General features: G+C 34.9%; 1 protein-coding gene across 1 annotated transcript in view; it reads left to right on the top strand.

The window, feature by feature from the left end:
* The window catches only part of LOC113469674, a 41,825-nt gene extending 31,402 nt beyond the window's left edge, over positions 1 to 10,423 (top strand). Inside the window, exons 3-5 of the mRNA XM_026827542.1 lie at positions 4,306 to 4,380; positions 8,482 to 8,825; positions 10,338 to 10,423. Of these exons, the coding sequence (XP_026683343.1) occupies positions 4,306 to 4,380; positions 8,482 to 8,825; positions 10,338 to 10,423 (505 nt within the window). The remainder of the gene's footprint in view (positions 1 to 4,305; positions 4,381 to 8,481; positions 8,826 to 10,337) is intronic.
* Positions 10,424 to 19,086: the final 8,663 nt, after the last annotated feature.

Genomic DNA, 19,086 nt, shown 5'->3' with positions numbered 1-19,086 from the left:
CTGTATGTAATGTAGGCACTACACCACATTAGCCCTATAGAAAACTTGTTACCCATACCACATACCTACAGTGTAGCTCCTATACAATAACAATATCTCTTTACACTTAACAACAATTCAAGATGCTGCAAAGGGTTAAGTTGTATATGTTGTACCTAGTTGTATATTTTTTTTTATTTCTTGATTGTTCGTTCTTACTTTTTTTTCCTGTGGAAAACGAATAACAGTGTAGCTCCTATACAATAACAATATCTCTTTACACTTAACAACAATTCAAGATGCTGCAAAGGGTTAAGTTGTATATTTTTTTTTATTTCTTGATTGTTCGTTCTTACTTTTTTTTCCTGTGGAAAACGAATAAAATAAAATAAAAGAGATATTAATTTATTCCTAACCTAATTTATGACTTTTGCGGAGGAAAAAATAAAATAAAAGACATTTCACTCTAAATTAAATTCCAAAAACCTAAATTATGTTATAATTTATGATATTTGGGAAGTCAGACATGAATTTTAATTTATGAGTATGTTCACAATATTCAACATTCTGATGGCTTTATTCGTTACATCATGCTATAGCTACCTCTATGAATCATAGATAAATAATTTTATGAATATCTAGTCGACTGGTAACGTCAATAAAATATACTTATATAGGGGTTTCTATTCTTTATGAAACATCATAGCTTTTCCTTGATGTTGATGTGGAGTTGTGGAGGGAGTGTAAATATATCAAATGTAACAAGTAGTTTTCCACTCTAGGTTGTGAGATTTTATATTATTATACCTATATATAATTATAAGAGGTGTATTAAAAATTTCTTGCGACAAATCCCAACAAGAAAACCTGCGAAACAAAATTGCATAAATTTCATGGTAACTCGCTCTCTTAGTTTTCTCTCTCTCCCTCTCTCTCTCTTTCTCTCTCTTTTTCCCTCTCTCTCTCTCTCTCTCTCTCTCTCTCTCTCTTTCTCTCTCTCTTATCTATCCCTCTCTCATTTACTACAAACATTATGGGTACCTCCTTCATAAAAAAATCTCAATGCAAAAGAAGTAGGGTATTATAACCCCCTCTAACTCTCTAGATAACACGGGACCACAGAGAGCAGGGATGCTAAAATAGATAAATAGATACCTAGGTATATAATATACAGAATACATAGTATATTATTTACAGTACTATCTCTGAATGGAATGAAAACCCAGAAGGAGGAAGAGGAAAAGTAGGGGCTCTTAAAAAAAAAAAAAAAAAAAAAAGTTATGTTAGCAGAGACAGGAAAGATAGACTTTCCGCATAAAGAAATAAACGATGAACAATAATGATAAACAAATTATTACACCCATCAGCTAGCTAGACGTACCTATAAGAATAGTAGGAAACTAGAATAAGATGTATAAATGGGGATGAGGGACGTAACTTTCTTCTTCTTACAGGAATCTGGTCATGAATCTATTAGAATTGATTTAATCTCAGGATCCCAAGGAATTACAGGAACAGCAGGGGGATTCAATAACATTAGAGCTGACAACAGGATAAGAAGGGAAAGGTGAAATAGTTCCTGGCCACAGTCCAAACAGTTGTTTTCCTCAGTGCTGCTGCCGATATTTTGTGGTTACCTACTCTTTCTCCCCCTCCTTCTCCTCGCCCTCCTCCTTCGATTTCTTATTACTTATTTTCCTCTCCTTCTCTTTCCTCTTCCTTACATTCTTTACCTCCACTTTATTGTTCTTGTTTTGATGTAAGTTTTCACATATTTTATAAGTTTCTTATTCATCGCATTTTGTTCTCTTATTTTTCTTCTTCACACCGTATAACCTAGACTTTGGTAAAACTGTACCTACCTACTTTTATTGTAACAACAGAATAATATCATACCCAACTCTTGTCCAAGGGGAAAAGATTTCTGACAGATATGAGGGATCGGTATAATTTAATGAACATTTGGATATGTAACTAGTATCTCTTGGCATAATAATGAATTCTGATATACCTACCCAGCATTATCAAACAGACATTGAAACACACATAAAATTTATTATTGTATTTTAAGTACAATAAACAATAATTCATCCATCAACAATCAATCGGTATGCTTTGAAAATTTCCTTTTTCAGGATACTGTCATCCACTCTCTCTCTCTCTCTCTCTCTCTCTCTCTCTCTCTCTCTCTCTCTCTCTCTCTCTCTCTCTCTCTCTCTTTCTCCTTTCTATCTCTTTTTCATGTTGCTTGATGAGTAGTATACTTGTAGAATTTCCCGAGTGGGAACTCTGTGTGTGAAAATCTTCAAAGGAAAACAATTATTACCCGTGGTTAATTAGTACGAACGTGATGTTTTTACAAAGGACAATATGAAATAGGAAACGAGAAGTATAGGTACATACATAATTATAAGGTTTCATTTTCACATTCTATACCGCAGCCTTTATTTCGAATGTTGCAGTAGGTAAAATCGTAAACAATTATTACCCGTGGTTAATTAGTACGAACGTGATGTTTTTACAAAGGACAATATGAAATAGGAAACGAGAAGTATAGGTACATCTACATACATAATATAAGGTTTCATTTTCACATTCTATACCGCAGCCTTTATTTCGAATGTTGCAGGAGGTAAAATCGCTGAGTTAGTCAAACTATTTAGATTTCTCTTTGTTTGTTTTGTTAGAATTTTATAATGATTTGATGATAAGTGCACCAGCTACACCTACATAATCACTGTTATCTGCTTTGTCTTGGAATTCGTAATGAGAGAAGTTCCCTCTTAATAGATTTAAATAGCAGTTTATTAGATTTGATTTCAATTCATCCTTCCTATCTCTACTGAATAATGCTAAGTTGAGCACCTCTGTTATATTGTGTAGGTAGGTATGTGTATTTCTGAATATCTGTAGCATCAAAATAATTTGTTTAGACACCTTCATCTCCTCCATGCTGAGATTATTCTTACTTGTGTTTCGAGGTAGGAGGTAGGTAGCATCAAAATAATTTGTTTAGACACCTTCATCTCCTCCATGCTGAGATTATTCTTACTTGTGTTTCGAGGTAGGAGGTAGGTAGGTATCATCCTTCCTATCTCTACTGAATAATGCTAAGTTGAGTACCTCTGTTATATTGTGTAGGTAGGTATGTGTATTTCTGAATATCTGTATAGCATCAAAATAATTTGTTTAGACACCTTCATCTCCTCCATGCTGAGATTATTCTTACTTGTGTTTCGAGGTAGGAGGTAGGTAGGTACATATTGATTTGTCAAAGTTAAATCAATTTCAGTTGCACAGTAGGTATTCAGCTCATGTTTGTATGTAATGTACTCGGAGGTATTTCATTTATTTTGTATTTGTATATCTGTGTCGGAAGCCTTTGTCAAATAGACGACAAGCTACACTGTGTACTCATTTGCTTCTTGCTACAAAAGACAATTTTATCCGAGAACATGCTAGTTTGTCTTCATTTCTCATAATACACTCAAATCCTTCCCTTCTCTCTCATATAGTTACCTCTTTTGTTTCCATTCTTTCTTCAAAAACTCTCATTTTTCTTATACCTACCCTTTTCTCTCTTCCTGCTGACGGCTTTCGAGGGGAAAAATTTCTTTTGTTTTCTTGCCATCATTTCCTTTTACTTTGCCTCTACCTTCACTTGTGTTTATCAAATTTCACCTAATCTTTCTTTCTTCTTTTTTTAATATATATTTCCATTCTTTTCATCGTCTCTCCCTCTTAATTCTTTGAAAATGTCTCGAGTTTTTATTCTGTGTTCCCTTTGAAGTTGAATAATTAAAAAAATCTATTAATAGAGGTTTTAGTACTTACCTACATAATATTATTTTTATTTTCACTACAGCCGTTTTATGTTCACTCTGTGTGGTTATGTCGCTTTTCTATTCTTTACTTTGTCTTTTGATCTTACGCTAAGTAGGTATACCTACAAGAACTGCTTTGTTATTATTTTAATAGCATTTCCTTCAAGTATTCTTTGATTTCTTTTCTCTTATCAGGTAGAAAATTTCGAGATCGTTTTTGGTTTTGCTGCTGAAGAAATTTCGCAGATTGAACTAAAACATGATCACTAAAACATCGTTATGATCGCAGATTGAACTAAAACATGATCATGATCATAAAATTATTCCAATCAACATCCAGATTCCGATCTTCAGCTCACTTCTGTGGAAGTGAGGAGGAAAGTGGGCACATCGTAGATTTGTATAAGCTTAACCCAACTTTTAGGACTAGCTAAGCCTCAGTGGGATTTTCGTGATATATTTATACTTATTACGATATACTTATTACCTCCATTTGTTTCAGGAAACTCAATGATACTAGTTTGGCAGACCTGGGCATCACAATGCTACCAGGATATGCGGATCCTTATCATAAGAGGTGAGTATGCAAAGTATTGACAACATTTTGAAATCTATTATTGAATAGTTTACCATCGTTCATCATAACTTTTTTCCCGGTAATCCAATCCCCTTAATAGTCAAGTGGAGCTCCCACATTTTTAGGGCCTTTGTACGTCTATTTTAAGGGTGCTCACACTTCACACCTCTAACCTCGTCTCACACTATCTACTACCTACCTGCACATCATATAGCATATACATTTATTATGGCAGACACGGTGGGCTTATTTATTACAGCTGTATTATTATATTAGATACCTATTATAGATTTAGTTTTAGTTTAAATTAGTACTTAGCCTTAACATTGTACCACATACAATTGTATATTTGTACAAATAAAATTGATATTGATATTGATTTTAGTTTTAGTTTAAATTAGTACTTAGCCTTAACATTGTACCACATACAATTGTATATTTGTACAAATAAAATTGATTGATTGATTGAACCTACATAGCTATTGTACATAATTCCTCCTTCCCTAATAATTTGTCTTCAGATTTGTTCCTTCTCTCCCTTCTACAGCCGTTTTATGTTCACTCTGTGTGGTTATGTCGCTTTTCTATTCTTTACTTTGTCTTTTGATCTTACGCTAAGTAGGTATACCCTACAAGAACTGCTTTGTTATTATTTTAATATCATTTCCTTCAAGTATTCTTTGATTTCTTTTCTCCTATCAGGTAGAAAATTTCGAGATCGTTCTTGGTTTTGCTGCTGAAGAAATTTCGCAGATTGAACTAAAACATGATCATAAAATTATTCCAATCAACATCCAGTTGTCAAAATAGAACAATCAACCTACTGTCCTATTCAAAATTCAAGAGCTCCTACAAAGAGCTAGTACGCCTCTATTAGTGTTTCTTTCATCTCTAGGTAACTTAGGTATCCTCTAAACTAAACAGTCTAAACCTACATAGCTATTGTATAAATTCAAGAGCTCCTACAAAGAGCTAGTACGCCTCTATTAGTGTTTCTTTCATCTCTAGGTATCCTCTAAACTAAACAGTCTAAAAATTCAAGAGCTCCTACAAAGAGCTAGTACGCCTCTATTAGTGTTTCTTTCATCTCTAGGTATCCTCTAAACTAAACAGTCTAAACACTCTAAACCTACATAGCTATTGTACATAATTCCTCCTTCCCTAATAATTTGTCTTCTTGTTCCTTCTCTCCCTTACTTCTTATTCAATTTCCCCTTTATCCATAGAACAAGATGTTGGGTTTTGTGTTGATACTTTTGGTTGTAATTGTAACTTGCATTAGAACTGCGGTCAGTTTCTACTTTGGTGTCTTTCGTGTCTGGTTTTGAGGTCGGAAGCTTCTTATTCAATTTCCCCTTTATCCATAGAACAAGATGTTGGGTTTTGTGTTGATACTTTTGGTTGTAATTGTAACTTGCATTAGAATTAGAACTGCGGTCAGTTTCTACTTTGGTGTCTTTCGTGTCTGGTTTTGAGGTCGGAAACAAATATAACGATACTTCTGATTTTTGTTTCACTAAACATCAAAATAAATATATTGAACTACATAATGCATATTTTGTTTCGAGAACATGTTTACAATTTAAAAAGTTAAATACTTATCTTTAATTGAGATGAGAGTAGAAGAATGCTATTAGGTATTACATAAGAGGGAATGACTTGGTGTTTGCTAATTTATTTTGTTCTCTGACATTTTCTGTGTCTTACCTTACCATTTAATTTTTGACCAGAGTTTTTTACATGCACTTTGATAATAATAATTATTATGACTCAGACTCATACATGAGATTAACATTGGAAACCAAGCGATGCAAAGTTGGTAAAAAATGAAAATGAAACTTTTATGGAAATAGAGAAACATTTGCTACACTGCAAAAAGCATTTTGTTATTTTCAAGTTTTTGCTTGTGTCAAATCTAGGTTTCTTCGTTCTAAAATCTTTCTCATTTGTCTGAAATCTAATATACTTATGTCATATCCTCGCCTTGGTACATTATTCAGTTTTAAAAATATTCACAAAATTCGCACTATAACTTTTACGAGTATCATTATAATTTCGCTGATTAAAAAGTTTGCAATGGAAACCGCGCGCGCACACATACACACAGGAAATTTTAATTATTCCGTAGTTGTGGTAGGAAAAGTAACGAACTTTCTAATCTGAGATTGCCATGTGTAAGGTTGTACAGGGTCATACCTGTCTGTAAGCTCGAAGACCACAAAGAAAAGAGTATTAAAGGAAAATTTTAGCCTCAGAGACCACTCAGTTACTTTTAACTGTCATCAGTCTTCCAGAGTTGAAATAGGTACCTAGCTGCCTAAATACCGAGTCAGTTATCTCAGTATTTTTAATTTTGGTAGGCCACTAAGTAAAACATAAAGATTATTGAAACACCTGAATACTTTAACCAGCAATTTTTTGGGCTATAGCACGAATTTCTTGATAAAAAGCACCCATTAACTCATCCAGAGTCTTTGTCTAATAAATACGTATATACACCTTGTTTTTAACATATTTCCATAAAAAATGGTCGCACGAGCTAAGATTTTCCCCGTCACCACACACACACCCACCACACACACCCATCACACACACCCACCCACCACACACACATACATACACACACACGGTCGCGCTACGCGCTCCCTGACATGTCCCATAGAGCAGCATAATAGGCATAACTTTAAACCGCCGCCATTTTGAATCAGGATGAAATGTGATAATTTTAAGAAGCCCATGTCATTCAACAGAGCAGCATAATAGGCATAACTTTAAACCGCCGCCATTTTGAATCAGGATGAAATGTGATAATTTTAAGTAGCCTATGTCACCGGAAGAACCTAAAGAAAAGAAGAGCAACACTAATAGGACATATACTAAGACCTAAGACATGGGGAGTTACCAGCAAGAGTTATCGAAGGCATGATTGAAGGCAAAAACACAAGAGGAAGACCACCACTGGACTACATCAAACAAATAATGGAGGATATGAACGTCACAACCTACTACGATCTCAAGAGGAAGGCAGAAGACAGGGAAACATGGCGTACTGCAGCAAACCAGCCTAATGGCTGTTAACCAATGATGATGATGTCACCGGAGTACTTTTCTTAACAACCACAAAAAAATTCATCAAAATCGGTTGAGCCGTTTTTGTGTGAAAAGAGGACAACCAAAGGTCTATTTAGCGTAACAACTTTTCTTAACAACCACAAAAAAATTCATCAAAATCGGTTGAGCCGTTTTTGTGTGAAAAGAGGACAACCAAAGGTCTATTTAGCGTGACAGACAGACATACACACAGACAGACAGAAATTTTTCTAATATGATTTTTGGAATCGTGGATGCATAAGGAGTAAGAATAACTAAAAAATTCACGATTCTAAGCAATTCGTTTGAGATAAGATAAAGAGAAAGGACAGGAGAGAGAGAGAGAGAGAGAGAGAGAGAGCTTATAGAAAAGAAAAGAAGCAAATTTCTTGCGAATCGTGGATGCATAAGGAGTAAGAATAACTAAAAATTTCACGATTCTAAGCAATGTACAGACAAATCTACAATTTTATTTATATATTTAGATAGATATAGGTATGTAATGTTGATAATATATTTAATGAAGAAAATATGTAATGATAAACAGTTCGTTTGAGATAAGATAAAGAGAAAGGACAGGAGAGAGAGAGAGCTTATAGAAAAGAAAAGAAGCAAATTTCTTGTTGGAGGGAGTGTAAAGATATCAAATGTAACAAGTAGTTTTCCACTCTAGGTTGTGAGATTTTATATTATTATACCTATATATAATTATAAGAGGTGTATTAAATGCCTGCAGCTGCGGAACACATTGCCAGGGAGGTAATCTTATGATTATAAAACTCATGATGATTATTTACCTCTGTGTATTAAATGCCTGCAGCTGCGGAACACATTGCCAGGGAGGTAATCTTATGATTATAAAACTCATGATGATTATTTACCTCTTAGTTTAGCCCAGGATGTAGTGTTTAGATAAGCATAGTCTCAAGGCATTTGATTGGTCAATTTTGACTTGAGACTGATCTAAGAAGATCATTCTTGTTCATAAATACGAGTGTTAGTTTAGCCCAGGATGTTGTGTTTAGACGGATCCATATCTTGTGTTGCAGGTGTCCGCTGTGTTCAGATCACAGATCTACGTGTTCCCTCTCTAGTCAGGAATGGTTCAGCGTCCCATGCTCTCCTGGATTGTGAATATTCTCTCAGTCAGGAAGAGTCTGGTCCTAACAGCGGTCTAGTAGTGAAATGGTTCTTCAATGATAGTCCGTCTCCCGTGTACCAGTGGATCCCTGGTAAACATCCTCAGGATCTGGATATACTGAAAGGTCGCCTCAACCTGGACTACAAGGCTAGTAATCATAAGAGTACCATGCATCGGGCCTTGTATATCAATAACCCTACGACAGAACTGTCTGGTAACTACAAGTGTGTGGAGAGCAGGGATGCTAAAATAGATAAATAGATACCTAGGTACCTATATAGTATACAGAATACATAGTATATTATTTACTATCTCTGAATGGAATGAAAACCCAGAAGGAGGAAGAGGCAAAGTAGGGGGATACCGGAAGAGGAAAAAGAGAAAGATAAACGGAAAGAAGGAGAATAATAAGATAGGAGATGGAAAATAGAAGGTCAAATGAAAGAGGAATGAGTGATTTCCTAAATGGAAAATTAATATTGGAAATGGTCCAAGAGGTTCCAATGAAGGAGAAGAAATCATTAATATTATAAATAATACGATCATTATTCTTATTTTATTAAAATAATAAGCTCTGTATTCTTGATGCCGAAATGAATAACCTCTTTACATTGTTACTTAACAATTGTTTCGTGAGAAAAAGGTGGTATACAAAATATCTCAAGAACGATTTGTCGCAGAGCGATGGGAGGAAAAAGAGAAAGATAAACGGAAAGAAGGAGAATAATAAGATAGGAGATGGAAAATAGAAGGTCAAATGAAAGAGGAATGAGTGACTTCCTAAATGGAAAATTAATATTGGAAATGGTCCAAGAGGTTCCGATGAAGGAGAAGAAATCATTAATATTATAAATAATACGATCATTATTCTTATTTTATTAAAATAATAATAAGCTCTGTATTCTTGATGCCGAAATGAACCTCTTTATCTTTAACCTAACGTTGTTCTCAGAAGTCTGGAGTTCCAGAGAAATTTTACTTTTCATTAATTAATAGGATGTAGGTAGGTAATAGTTAAGTTGCTGGTCAGAGGCTACTCATCTTTGTGAGGGGAATATTCAGAAATTAAACCAAATGACTGAGGCGGAGGAGGAGCAGGCATTGTTCCCGGGGCTTCACCACCACTTGAGGACTTTTCCATCTCAAGGCTGGTCAGAGGCTACTCATCTTTGTGAGGGGAATATTCAGAAATTAAACCAAATGACTGAGGCGGAGGCGGAGCAGGCATTGTTCCCAGGGCTTTACCACCACTTGAGGACTTTTCCATCTCAAATGATTCAAAATTCTATGCAATGCGTGGAAGCTGAAAGAGATCAAGCTATGTATATGTACCTACTCTGAACTCTAAACCCCACAATAATGAAGATTCTCCTGTAATCCTTAGAATAAATAATGCAATAGATACATATCTCCCTGTACGAGAAAGAAAACGGATGGTTGGACAAAGCCAATGGTAATTCAAACAACAACAATAATTTTGTTATACTTCTACTTTGACTTCAGAAATGAAATAACACAGAAAACAAAGTTATTTGAAAACTTACTCAGGGAGCATTATGAAATGAAAACAAAAGTAATGTAATCGGGTCAAATTTTCGATGGTCAGTTTTTAGAGCCAAAACACGTTTTGAGGTCCCTAGAGCCTAAATGCAAAGTTTCAGCCATTGGTCCGTGTGTCTGTCTGTGTGTCTGTCTCTGTCCGTAAACAAAATATCTCGAGAAACTGGTAACTACAAGTGTGTGGTTAGCACATTTGATGATGAAGACTTCATGAACAAGAAGATGACGGTGTTTGGTGAGTACCCTCCATAACTGGTAACTACAAGTGTGTGGTTAGCACATTTGATGATGAAGACTTCATGAACAAGAAGATGACGGTGTTTGGTGAGTACCCTCCATATATTAATTTAATAATTTTTATTTTTCTCTTCTTTTTTTATTATTGGTCGTGGCAATATTTTGTTAAGTTCCAACAATACATACCTAAGTAGATACGAAAACCTCACAAATTCGGACTCATCAGCTTTCATTTCTGGATAGACGTGATGATATAGGTAATGAATTATTATGTTTACTCTCTATTTCTATCCAGTATAGAATAAGAAGATGGAGGTGTAAGGAAAGACATTTTCCAGAAATCTAGTACAGAATTTTCTCTTTCTGTCTCTGTTTATGACACTACGCAAACAATACATCGCCTGCTAAGTTTCATATTGTATATAACCCAATCTTGATACGAAAACCTCACAAATTCGGACTCATCAGCTTTCATTTCTGGATAGACGTGATGATATAGGTAATGAATTATTATGTTTACTCTATTTCTATCCAGTATAGAATAAGAAGATGGAGGTGTAAGGAACGACATTTTCCAGAAATCTAGAACAGAATTTTCTCTTTCCGTCTCTGTTTATGACACTACGCAAACAATACATCGCCTGCTAAGTTTCATATTGTATATAACCCAATCTCTCTCTCTCTCTCTCGACTTCAGAAATGAAATAACACAGAAAACAAAGTTATTTGAAAACTTACTCAGGGAGCATTATGAAATGAAAACAAAAAAAAATAATAATACCAAAACACATGTATTGTATTTCATTCCAATAGCTACGACTCGTATTGCTTAAGAGACACTGGAATGCTTCCTCCAAAGTTTATATTCGTGCGTTTGTCTGGAAAGTTTCATTTTATACTTTCAAAACATTTCCAAATTCAAATTCCTTTCCGTTCAAATGACAGATTACACAAGCTATTATTTATTATACGTTTTATTCGTATGCCCATTTGGATTCATGTCTACACTCTATACGTGTAGGTATATAGGTAATAAAATTTAGCTGAAAATTGACCGTTTATGATCTTGTCTTCTAGGACTAGGAGCTTTTTGGCGGTTTTCGCTGTAATTTAACAATATCTCGGGAACGGTATGAGCTAGAGACTTGAAATTTGGTATATAGTTCACAAATGGGATAAGAATGCAACACAAAACGTTTGGTTGAGATAGATGCTGCGCTGGAAAGTTTCATTTTATACTTTCAAAACATTTCCAAATTCAAATTCCTATCTGTTCAAATGACAGATTACACAAGCTATTATTTATTATACGTTTTATTCGTACGCCCATTTGGATTCATGTCTACACTCTATACGTGTAGGTAGGTATATAGGTAATAAAATTTAGCTGAAAATTGACCGTTTATATGTATGATCTTGTCTTCTAGGGTCTGCTCTAGGAGGACTTCTTGTAAGTGGTAAGACCACAAAATGAACCTAACCCAACAGACTTTGAACTTTAACCAAACAAAGCCGAGTAAAAAAATTTCCTACGATTTCAAGTTCTACATAAATATAAGGGCAAATGGTTTGGGCATATAGAAAACATGGAAAGCTAAATAGAGTTTACAATGGTGTTCCACACATGGGAAAAAGTAAGCACTTAATGCTTCTTGTGTAGATTTTTCTGCTCTTTCCTTATACAAAATGTTTGTTGTATTATGTATAAAGGAAATTTAATCTCTTTTAATATAAAGCAGCATGTTCACCGTGAGGAGGTTCAAAACATTCTTTAGAAAGAAAAATATTATGTTTTGGTTATTGTGATCCATATAAATATAAACTTATTTCAGTTATTTCTCAAAGTTCCTCTTTTACCTTTTTAAGACGAATTATTCCGGGCTAAATATTTCTTCTTAGTAGACCAATTTCAAAAGTATAGCTAGTAGAAAAAGGCACATTGTGTTTATATAAATAGCTCAGTATATAACTTCAATGAAAATCCATTCTAAAAACTATTAGATGCTGCGGTTGGCGGTATTTTGACCGTTTTTTGGCGGTTTTCGACCGTTTCGAAAGTTCATTTGTGTAATTTTTGTTTTTTTTTTATCACTTGTTTTAATATTCTTTTAAAATAAAACTACAGCTTTAGCTGTGAATTTGTTCAAATAAAAAACACTCAAATAAGCATCATTCAATAGGATAAGGAAAGTCGTGTGATGTTCACATCAGATTTTTTAATATTTCATGTTTGCCTTGGAATATTACAACAGAAAGTTGATGTGATTCTAGGAGGATCATCAATATATATATATCTACATTACATGTCAATATCCAATTATCCACAGATCCACACCTATTCCAATTACAACAGAAAGTTGATGTGATTCTAGGAGGATCATCAATATATATATCTACATTACATGTCAATATCCAATTATCCACAGATATTACAACAGAAAGTTGATGTGATTCTAGGAGGATCATCAATATATATATCTACATTACATGTCAATATCCAATTATCCACAGATCCACACCTATTCCGTCGGCCAAAATGCCAAAGAATTTGTCTTCGACTTTTATGCTAAAAGATATCTAGTTACCTACATACCTACCTAATGTAAGGAACTTTTCACTTTAAATAATAATAATAGTAGTAGTAAGGAATCTAGGCGCACGGCAGTGCGCCAGGCCAAGTTCCGGCTCACATTCCTGTTTAAGCTTTTGAACACTTTCTCTTATTTGTAAAACACTAAAAATCGGTAAAAACTTTGAAAAACTTTCGGAGCGTTACAAAGTACTTGTTCACTTGACACAGCGTTTCTCCGTTTCTCCAACACAGCGTTTCTCCGTTTCTCATATAAATGTAGGTATCTCATATAAATGTAGGTCCGTTTCTCATATAAATGAGATATATATAAATGTAGGTATTATTTATTTATTCGGTCAAATAAATAAGTAGATATATATCTCTCTCTCTTCCTCAGTTCCGGCTAATATTATGTGTACACTATACATATAAATGTAGGTATTATTTATTTATTCGGTCAAATAAATAAGTAGATATATATCTCTCTCTCTCCGTTATTTTTCTTTATCCCTAATGCTTTCACCATGTTAGAATTAGTCGAATTATAAAATATAAAGAAACAGGATTTCCACAAAATTTATGAAAGAGAGAGAGAGAGGAGGGGGAGGGTTAAGGAACGTGAAAAGAAAAGAATATTATAAGTAAGTAGGTATTATCAATGTTAATCTCCTTATCAGATGAAAGGAGAAGGGGAGGGGGAGTACAGTGGCGTGTATACAGAGTGTTTCGAAGAGAATTAGGTTTTTTGTTTTTTCTTCGTAGTTAGTTGAAAAACTAGTGAGTTTCTAGTACAGTGGCGTGTATACAGAGTGTTTCGAAGAGAATTAGGTTTTTTGTTTTTTCTTCGTAGTTAGTTGAAAAACTAGTGAGTTTCTAGGCAGGTAGGTTTCATGTTGAGGAGTTCCGCCGCTGATATTCAAGATAAATAAACACGTTGCCACACTTTCATATATAAAGAAAATAACCCCATGGTAAAACTATGCTCAACTTTAGGATTAGAAATATTAGGATATTAGCAACAAACATCATTCTCTAACACCTAATACTAACAGCTATGTTGATAATAAGTACATAACACAATATTGATTAGGGTAAGTGGTGTCAACCAGTGTGATGAATACAAGACGAAAACTATTCTACTCATGATGTTGTATAATCGTTATTTCGGGCGACATCGACATTGACATGATTTTAAGAGGTATTCTGGGATCCAGTTCATCATAGTAGCACTAACATCATAGATGCTGACATGATTATCAGGTCATCCAAAAAATTACAAACAATCAAATAATACGGTTTTTAAATTGATGCTACACGTTCAATTTTCAAGATAAAAGAGTGATATTTATTTTAAATGAAAGATAACAAAATGAGGTTTACTATTTTGTTTGTGATGGTGATCAGGTGTGGATAATGGGCAATGTACAGGGTGGTCCAGAGTTACCTGACGGTTTTTAAATTGATGCTACACGTTCAATTTTCAAGATAAAAGAGTGATAGTTATTTTAAATGAAAGATAACAAAATGAGGTTTACTATTTTGTTTGTGATGGTGATCAGGTGTGGGAAACAACGCTAACCGAAAAATCGCCCTAATTTTGAATACATTCAATCTGTGTGCAAAATTCAACTGACTGTCTCCAGCAATTTTTTGGGCTATAGCACGAATTTCTTGATAAAAAGCACCCATTAACTCATCCAGAGTCTTTGTCTAATAAATACGTATATTATACACCTTGTTTTTAACATATTTCCATAAAAAATGGTCGCACGAGCTAAGATCGGTTGAAGAGGGAGGAAAATCAAAATAGGTGCGAAAGTTCCTCTGAGCATTAATCAAAATTCACTACTTTAAAAATGCCACCACAGCAAAAGCTCGATGTTGCGGAGTCCACGACTACATTGTAACAAAACCTCATTTTGTTCTGAACTCAGTGATGTTCATTTCAACAAGCTACGACAAGTTATAGCAAAGTTATGGGCAAATCAAATTTGTCAGGTAACGCTGGACCACCCTGTACGTATAACCGAGGGGACTGAGGTCGAAACCCGGTAGCGACAGAAAAAAAAAATCGGGCCTCAGAGGAAGGATTCTCCGTAACATTTTAAGTCCAAACAGTGATGTTCATTTCAACAAGCTACGACAAGTTATAGCAAAGTTATGGGCAAATCAAATTTGTCAGGTAACGCTGGACCACCCTGTATAACCGAGGGGACTGAGGTCGAAACCCGGTAGCGACAGAAAAAAAATCGGGCCACAGAGGAAAGATTCTCCGTAACATTTTAAGTCCAATGAAATCAATAATCTTTTTTAGTAAAGATACCTAGGTACAACATGTATAAATGATATTTTTGATTTGCCAAAAATTATTCTCATCCGATTGCTATGAAACTTTGTCAACTTATTGCTTGCACTCCCGTAAAGGTTAGTAGGCTACTTTCCGGTTCGTTTTTGTTAAGCTACGCCGAGCAAGACCACTAAATGGATGAGTGACATGAACGGCCATGCCTTAAGGGTCTACTAGCAGAAATCCGGAGCGAAGCGACGGATTCGGCTAGTATTTTATAATTTTTTTTAATTTTTTTAGAAAACTATTCTACTCATGATGTTGTATAATCGTTATTTCGGGCGACATCGACATTGACATGATTTTAAGAGGTATTCTGGGATCCAGGTCATCATAGTAGCACTAACATCATAGATGCTGACATGATTATCAGGTCATCCAAAAAATTACAAACAATCAAATAATATACTTAGTTGTCAAGAGAGTAGTAATTATTATTTCATATCACATCACTATTCACCATCATGTCACCCTGGAGAACCATGCACTGCAAATAAAGACCTATGCATACAAAAGGGATTGAATTGGGTATTTTCCTAGTTAACTTTTTTTTTCCAAACATCTCCCTCGTCTTCCGTAGGGGTTTTTTTTCTGAATGACCAATTTATTAATCACCATCATGTCACCCTGGAGAACCAAATAAAGACCTATGCATACAAAAAGGATTGAATTAGGTATTTTCCTAGTTAACTTTTTTTTTTCAAACATTTCCCTCGTCTTCCGTAGGGGGTTTTTTTTCTGAATGACCAATTTATTATCCCTTAGATTATATTCCCTCTGAAGCTCCAAGTTAATTCTATTCTCAAAAGCATGAAGAAATAACAAATGCACCCGATCCATCACCCTGGTAGATTATATTCCCTCTGAAGCTCCAAGTTAATTCTATTCTCAAAAGCATGAAGAAATAACAAATGCACCCGATCCATCACCCTGGTATATGTACATGCTCCTGCCCAAATGACATCAAGTACACCTGGGCTCTCTGCTCACTGGAATAACTACTTCTAATAATAAAGGCAATAATCATATAATCAATCACACCAGCACGCCGACTGCTCCTACCCAAATGACATCAAGTACACCTGGGCTCTCTGCTCACTGGAATAACTACTTCTAATAATAAAGGCAATAATCAATCACACTAGCACGCCGACTTGTAAGGGATAAAATGTCAGATCCCAATGCATGCTTCGTCCATTTGTATTATTTTCCATCTCGTGAATAAAGATTTTCTCTCTTGATAGGGCTCCTGCCCAAATGACATCAAGTACACCTGGGCTCTCTGCTCACTGGAATAACTACTTCTAATAATAAAGGCAATAATCAATCACACCAGCACGCCGAGATGTAAGGGATAAAATGTCAGATCCCATGCTTCGTCCATTTGTATTATTTTCCATCTCGTGAATAAAGATTTTCTCTCTTGATAGGTATTTATAATTCCTTTTTTTACTTTCGATTTTATTTTTCGTTCAGATTAATCTGTCTTCACTTATTAAACAGATCTATCATGTTGGTTTTTATGAATGAAATACAAGTGATAATCCTTGTCGAAATCATCGCTGATTTTTTCCCCCTTTTCAGCATGGTTGAATAAGTTTTCATTTCACAATAAATGATCACACATTCTCCTTTCCGTATTATAATAAATATTGTGACGAATGTTTCTCTTTCATTAGAATGATCTATGAGCTCTCCTTCAAAGCTAGGCATTACTCTACTCATTACCTACCCTACTACTACAGTCTACACTACAGTCCTTTCTAAACTCTTCCGAAATAGAGTCTGTTTTTCTCTTCCAAGCAAAATAATGTATAATAAATATTGTGACGAATGTTTCTCTTTCATTAGAATGATCTATGAGCTCTCCTTCAAAGCTATAGGCATTATGCTACTTATTACCTACCCTACTACTACACTCTACACTACAGTCCTTTCTAAACTCTTCCGAAATAGAGTCTGTTTTTCTCTTCCAAGCAAAATATTTTTTAAAAAAATCTCTATGATCTAATGGCAAACAATACAATAGTCCCAAGTTTTCTTTTACACTTTTGGAAACTTTACACTCCTGAGGCACTATTAGGTTCCTAGGTAGGTATAGATATATACTACCTATGTGTAGAGGAGGTATGGTACGAGGTACGAGCCAGATCGAAGTACTATAATATTTTCTGCCTCGGTGGCGTAGTGGTCAAGAAGTTCGCCTGGTAAACAGGAGGGCGTGGGTTCGATCCCAGTCGAGGCATGGCGATTTTATTTTTCGTTCAGATTAATCTGTCTTCACTTATTAAACAGATCTATCATGTTGGTTTTTATGAATGAAATACAAGTGATAACCCTTGTCGAAATCATCGCTAATTTTTTCCCCCTTTTCAGCATGGTTGAATAAGTTTTCATTTCACAATAAATGATCAATTAATCTGTCTTCACTTATTAAACAGATCTATCATGTTGGTTTTTATGAATGAAATACAAGTGATAATCCTTGTCGAAATCATCGCTAATTTTTTCCCCCTTTTCAGCATGGTTGAATAAGTTTTCATTTCACAATAAATGATCGCACAGTCTCCTTTCCGTATTATAATAAATATTGTGACGAATGTTTCTCTTTCATTAGAATGATCTATGAGCTCTCCTTCAAAGCTAGGCATTATGCTACTTATTAGTCTTATTACCTACCCTACTACTACAGTCTACACTCTACACTACACTCTACACTAGAGTCCTTTCTAAACTCTTCCGAAATAGAGTCTGTTTTTCTCTTCCAAGCAAAATATTTTTTTAAAAAAATCTCTATGATCTAATGGCAAACAATAGTCCCAAGTTTTCTTTTACACTTTTGGAAACTTTAGACTCCTGAGGCACTATTAGGTTCCTAGGTAGGTACACTACACTCTACACTAGAGTCCTTTCTAAACTCTTCCGAAATAGAGTCTGTTTTTCTCTTCCAAGCAAAATATTTTTTTAAAAAAAATCTCTATGATCTAATGGCAAACAATAGTCCCAAGTTTTCTTTTACACTTTTGGAAAATTTAGACTCCTGAGGCACTATTAGGTTCCTAGGTAGGTATATATACTACCTATGTGTAGAGGAGGTATGGTACGAGCCAGATCGAAGTACTATAATATTTTCTGCCTCGGTGGCGTAGTGGTCAAGAAGTTCGCCTGGTAAACAGGAGGGCGTGGGTTCGATCCCAGTCGAGGCATGAAATTTTATCCTAATTTATTTGAGAGTTTGAGCACATAATAATGGAGCTCGAAGGCTGCCTCGGTGGCGTAGTGGTCAAGAAGTTCGCCTGGTAAACAGGAGGGCGTGGGTTCGATCCCAGTCGAGGCATGAAATTTTATCCTCATTTATTTGAGAGTTTGAGCACATAATAATGGAGCTCTAAGAAAGAAGAGAGAGAGAGAGAGAGATAGGAAAATTTGTACCTTTTGTATTGTAATATTGTACCTACTGTTAAAAATATAGGTACCTAAATAAAATAAAGTACAGCTCTAAGAGTTAGGTGATGGAGAACGCCTCTGGCCTCTGACGATGACGACACATCACTACAAGTAATGATCGATCAATGGCATCAAATGACAAATCTAGAACACGGTCATTAGCATTAACATTGGAGTCATGTAACCTGATGACATGCATGCATTAGTAATGACTTTATCTATTGTATCCCGTACTCCTGCTCTTGCAATTGTTTTCATAATGACTTTGGTCCCCATCAATTATTCATTAGGAGAGGGAACATACATTTTTTT

This window comes from Diaphorina citri, unplaced genomic scaffold (genome assembly GCF_000475195.1).
Source record: "Diaphorina citri unplaced genomic scaffold, Diaci psyllid genome assembly version 1.1 scaffold1185, whole genome shotgun sequence".
Taxonomy (NCBI): Eukaryota; Metazoa; Arthropoda; class Insecta; order Hemiptera; family Psyllidae; genus Diaphorina; species Diaphorina citri.
Note: the sequence above shows the minus strand (reverse complement) of the source record. Positions and strands in the feature narration are given on the sequence as shown.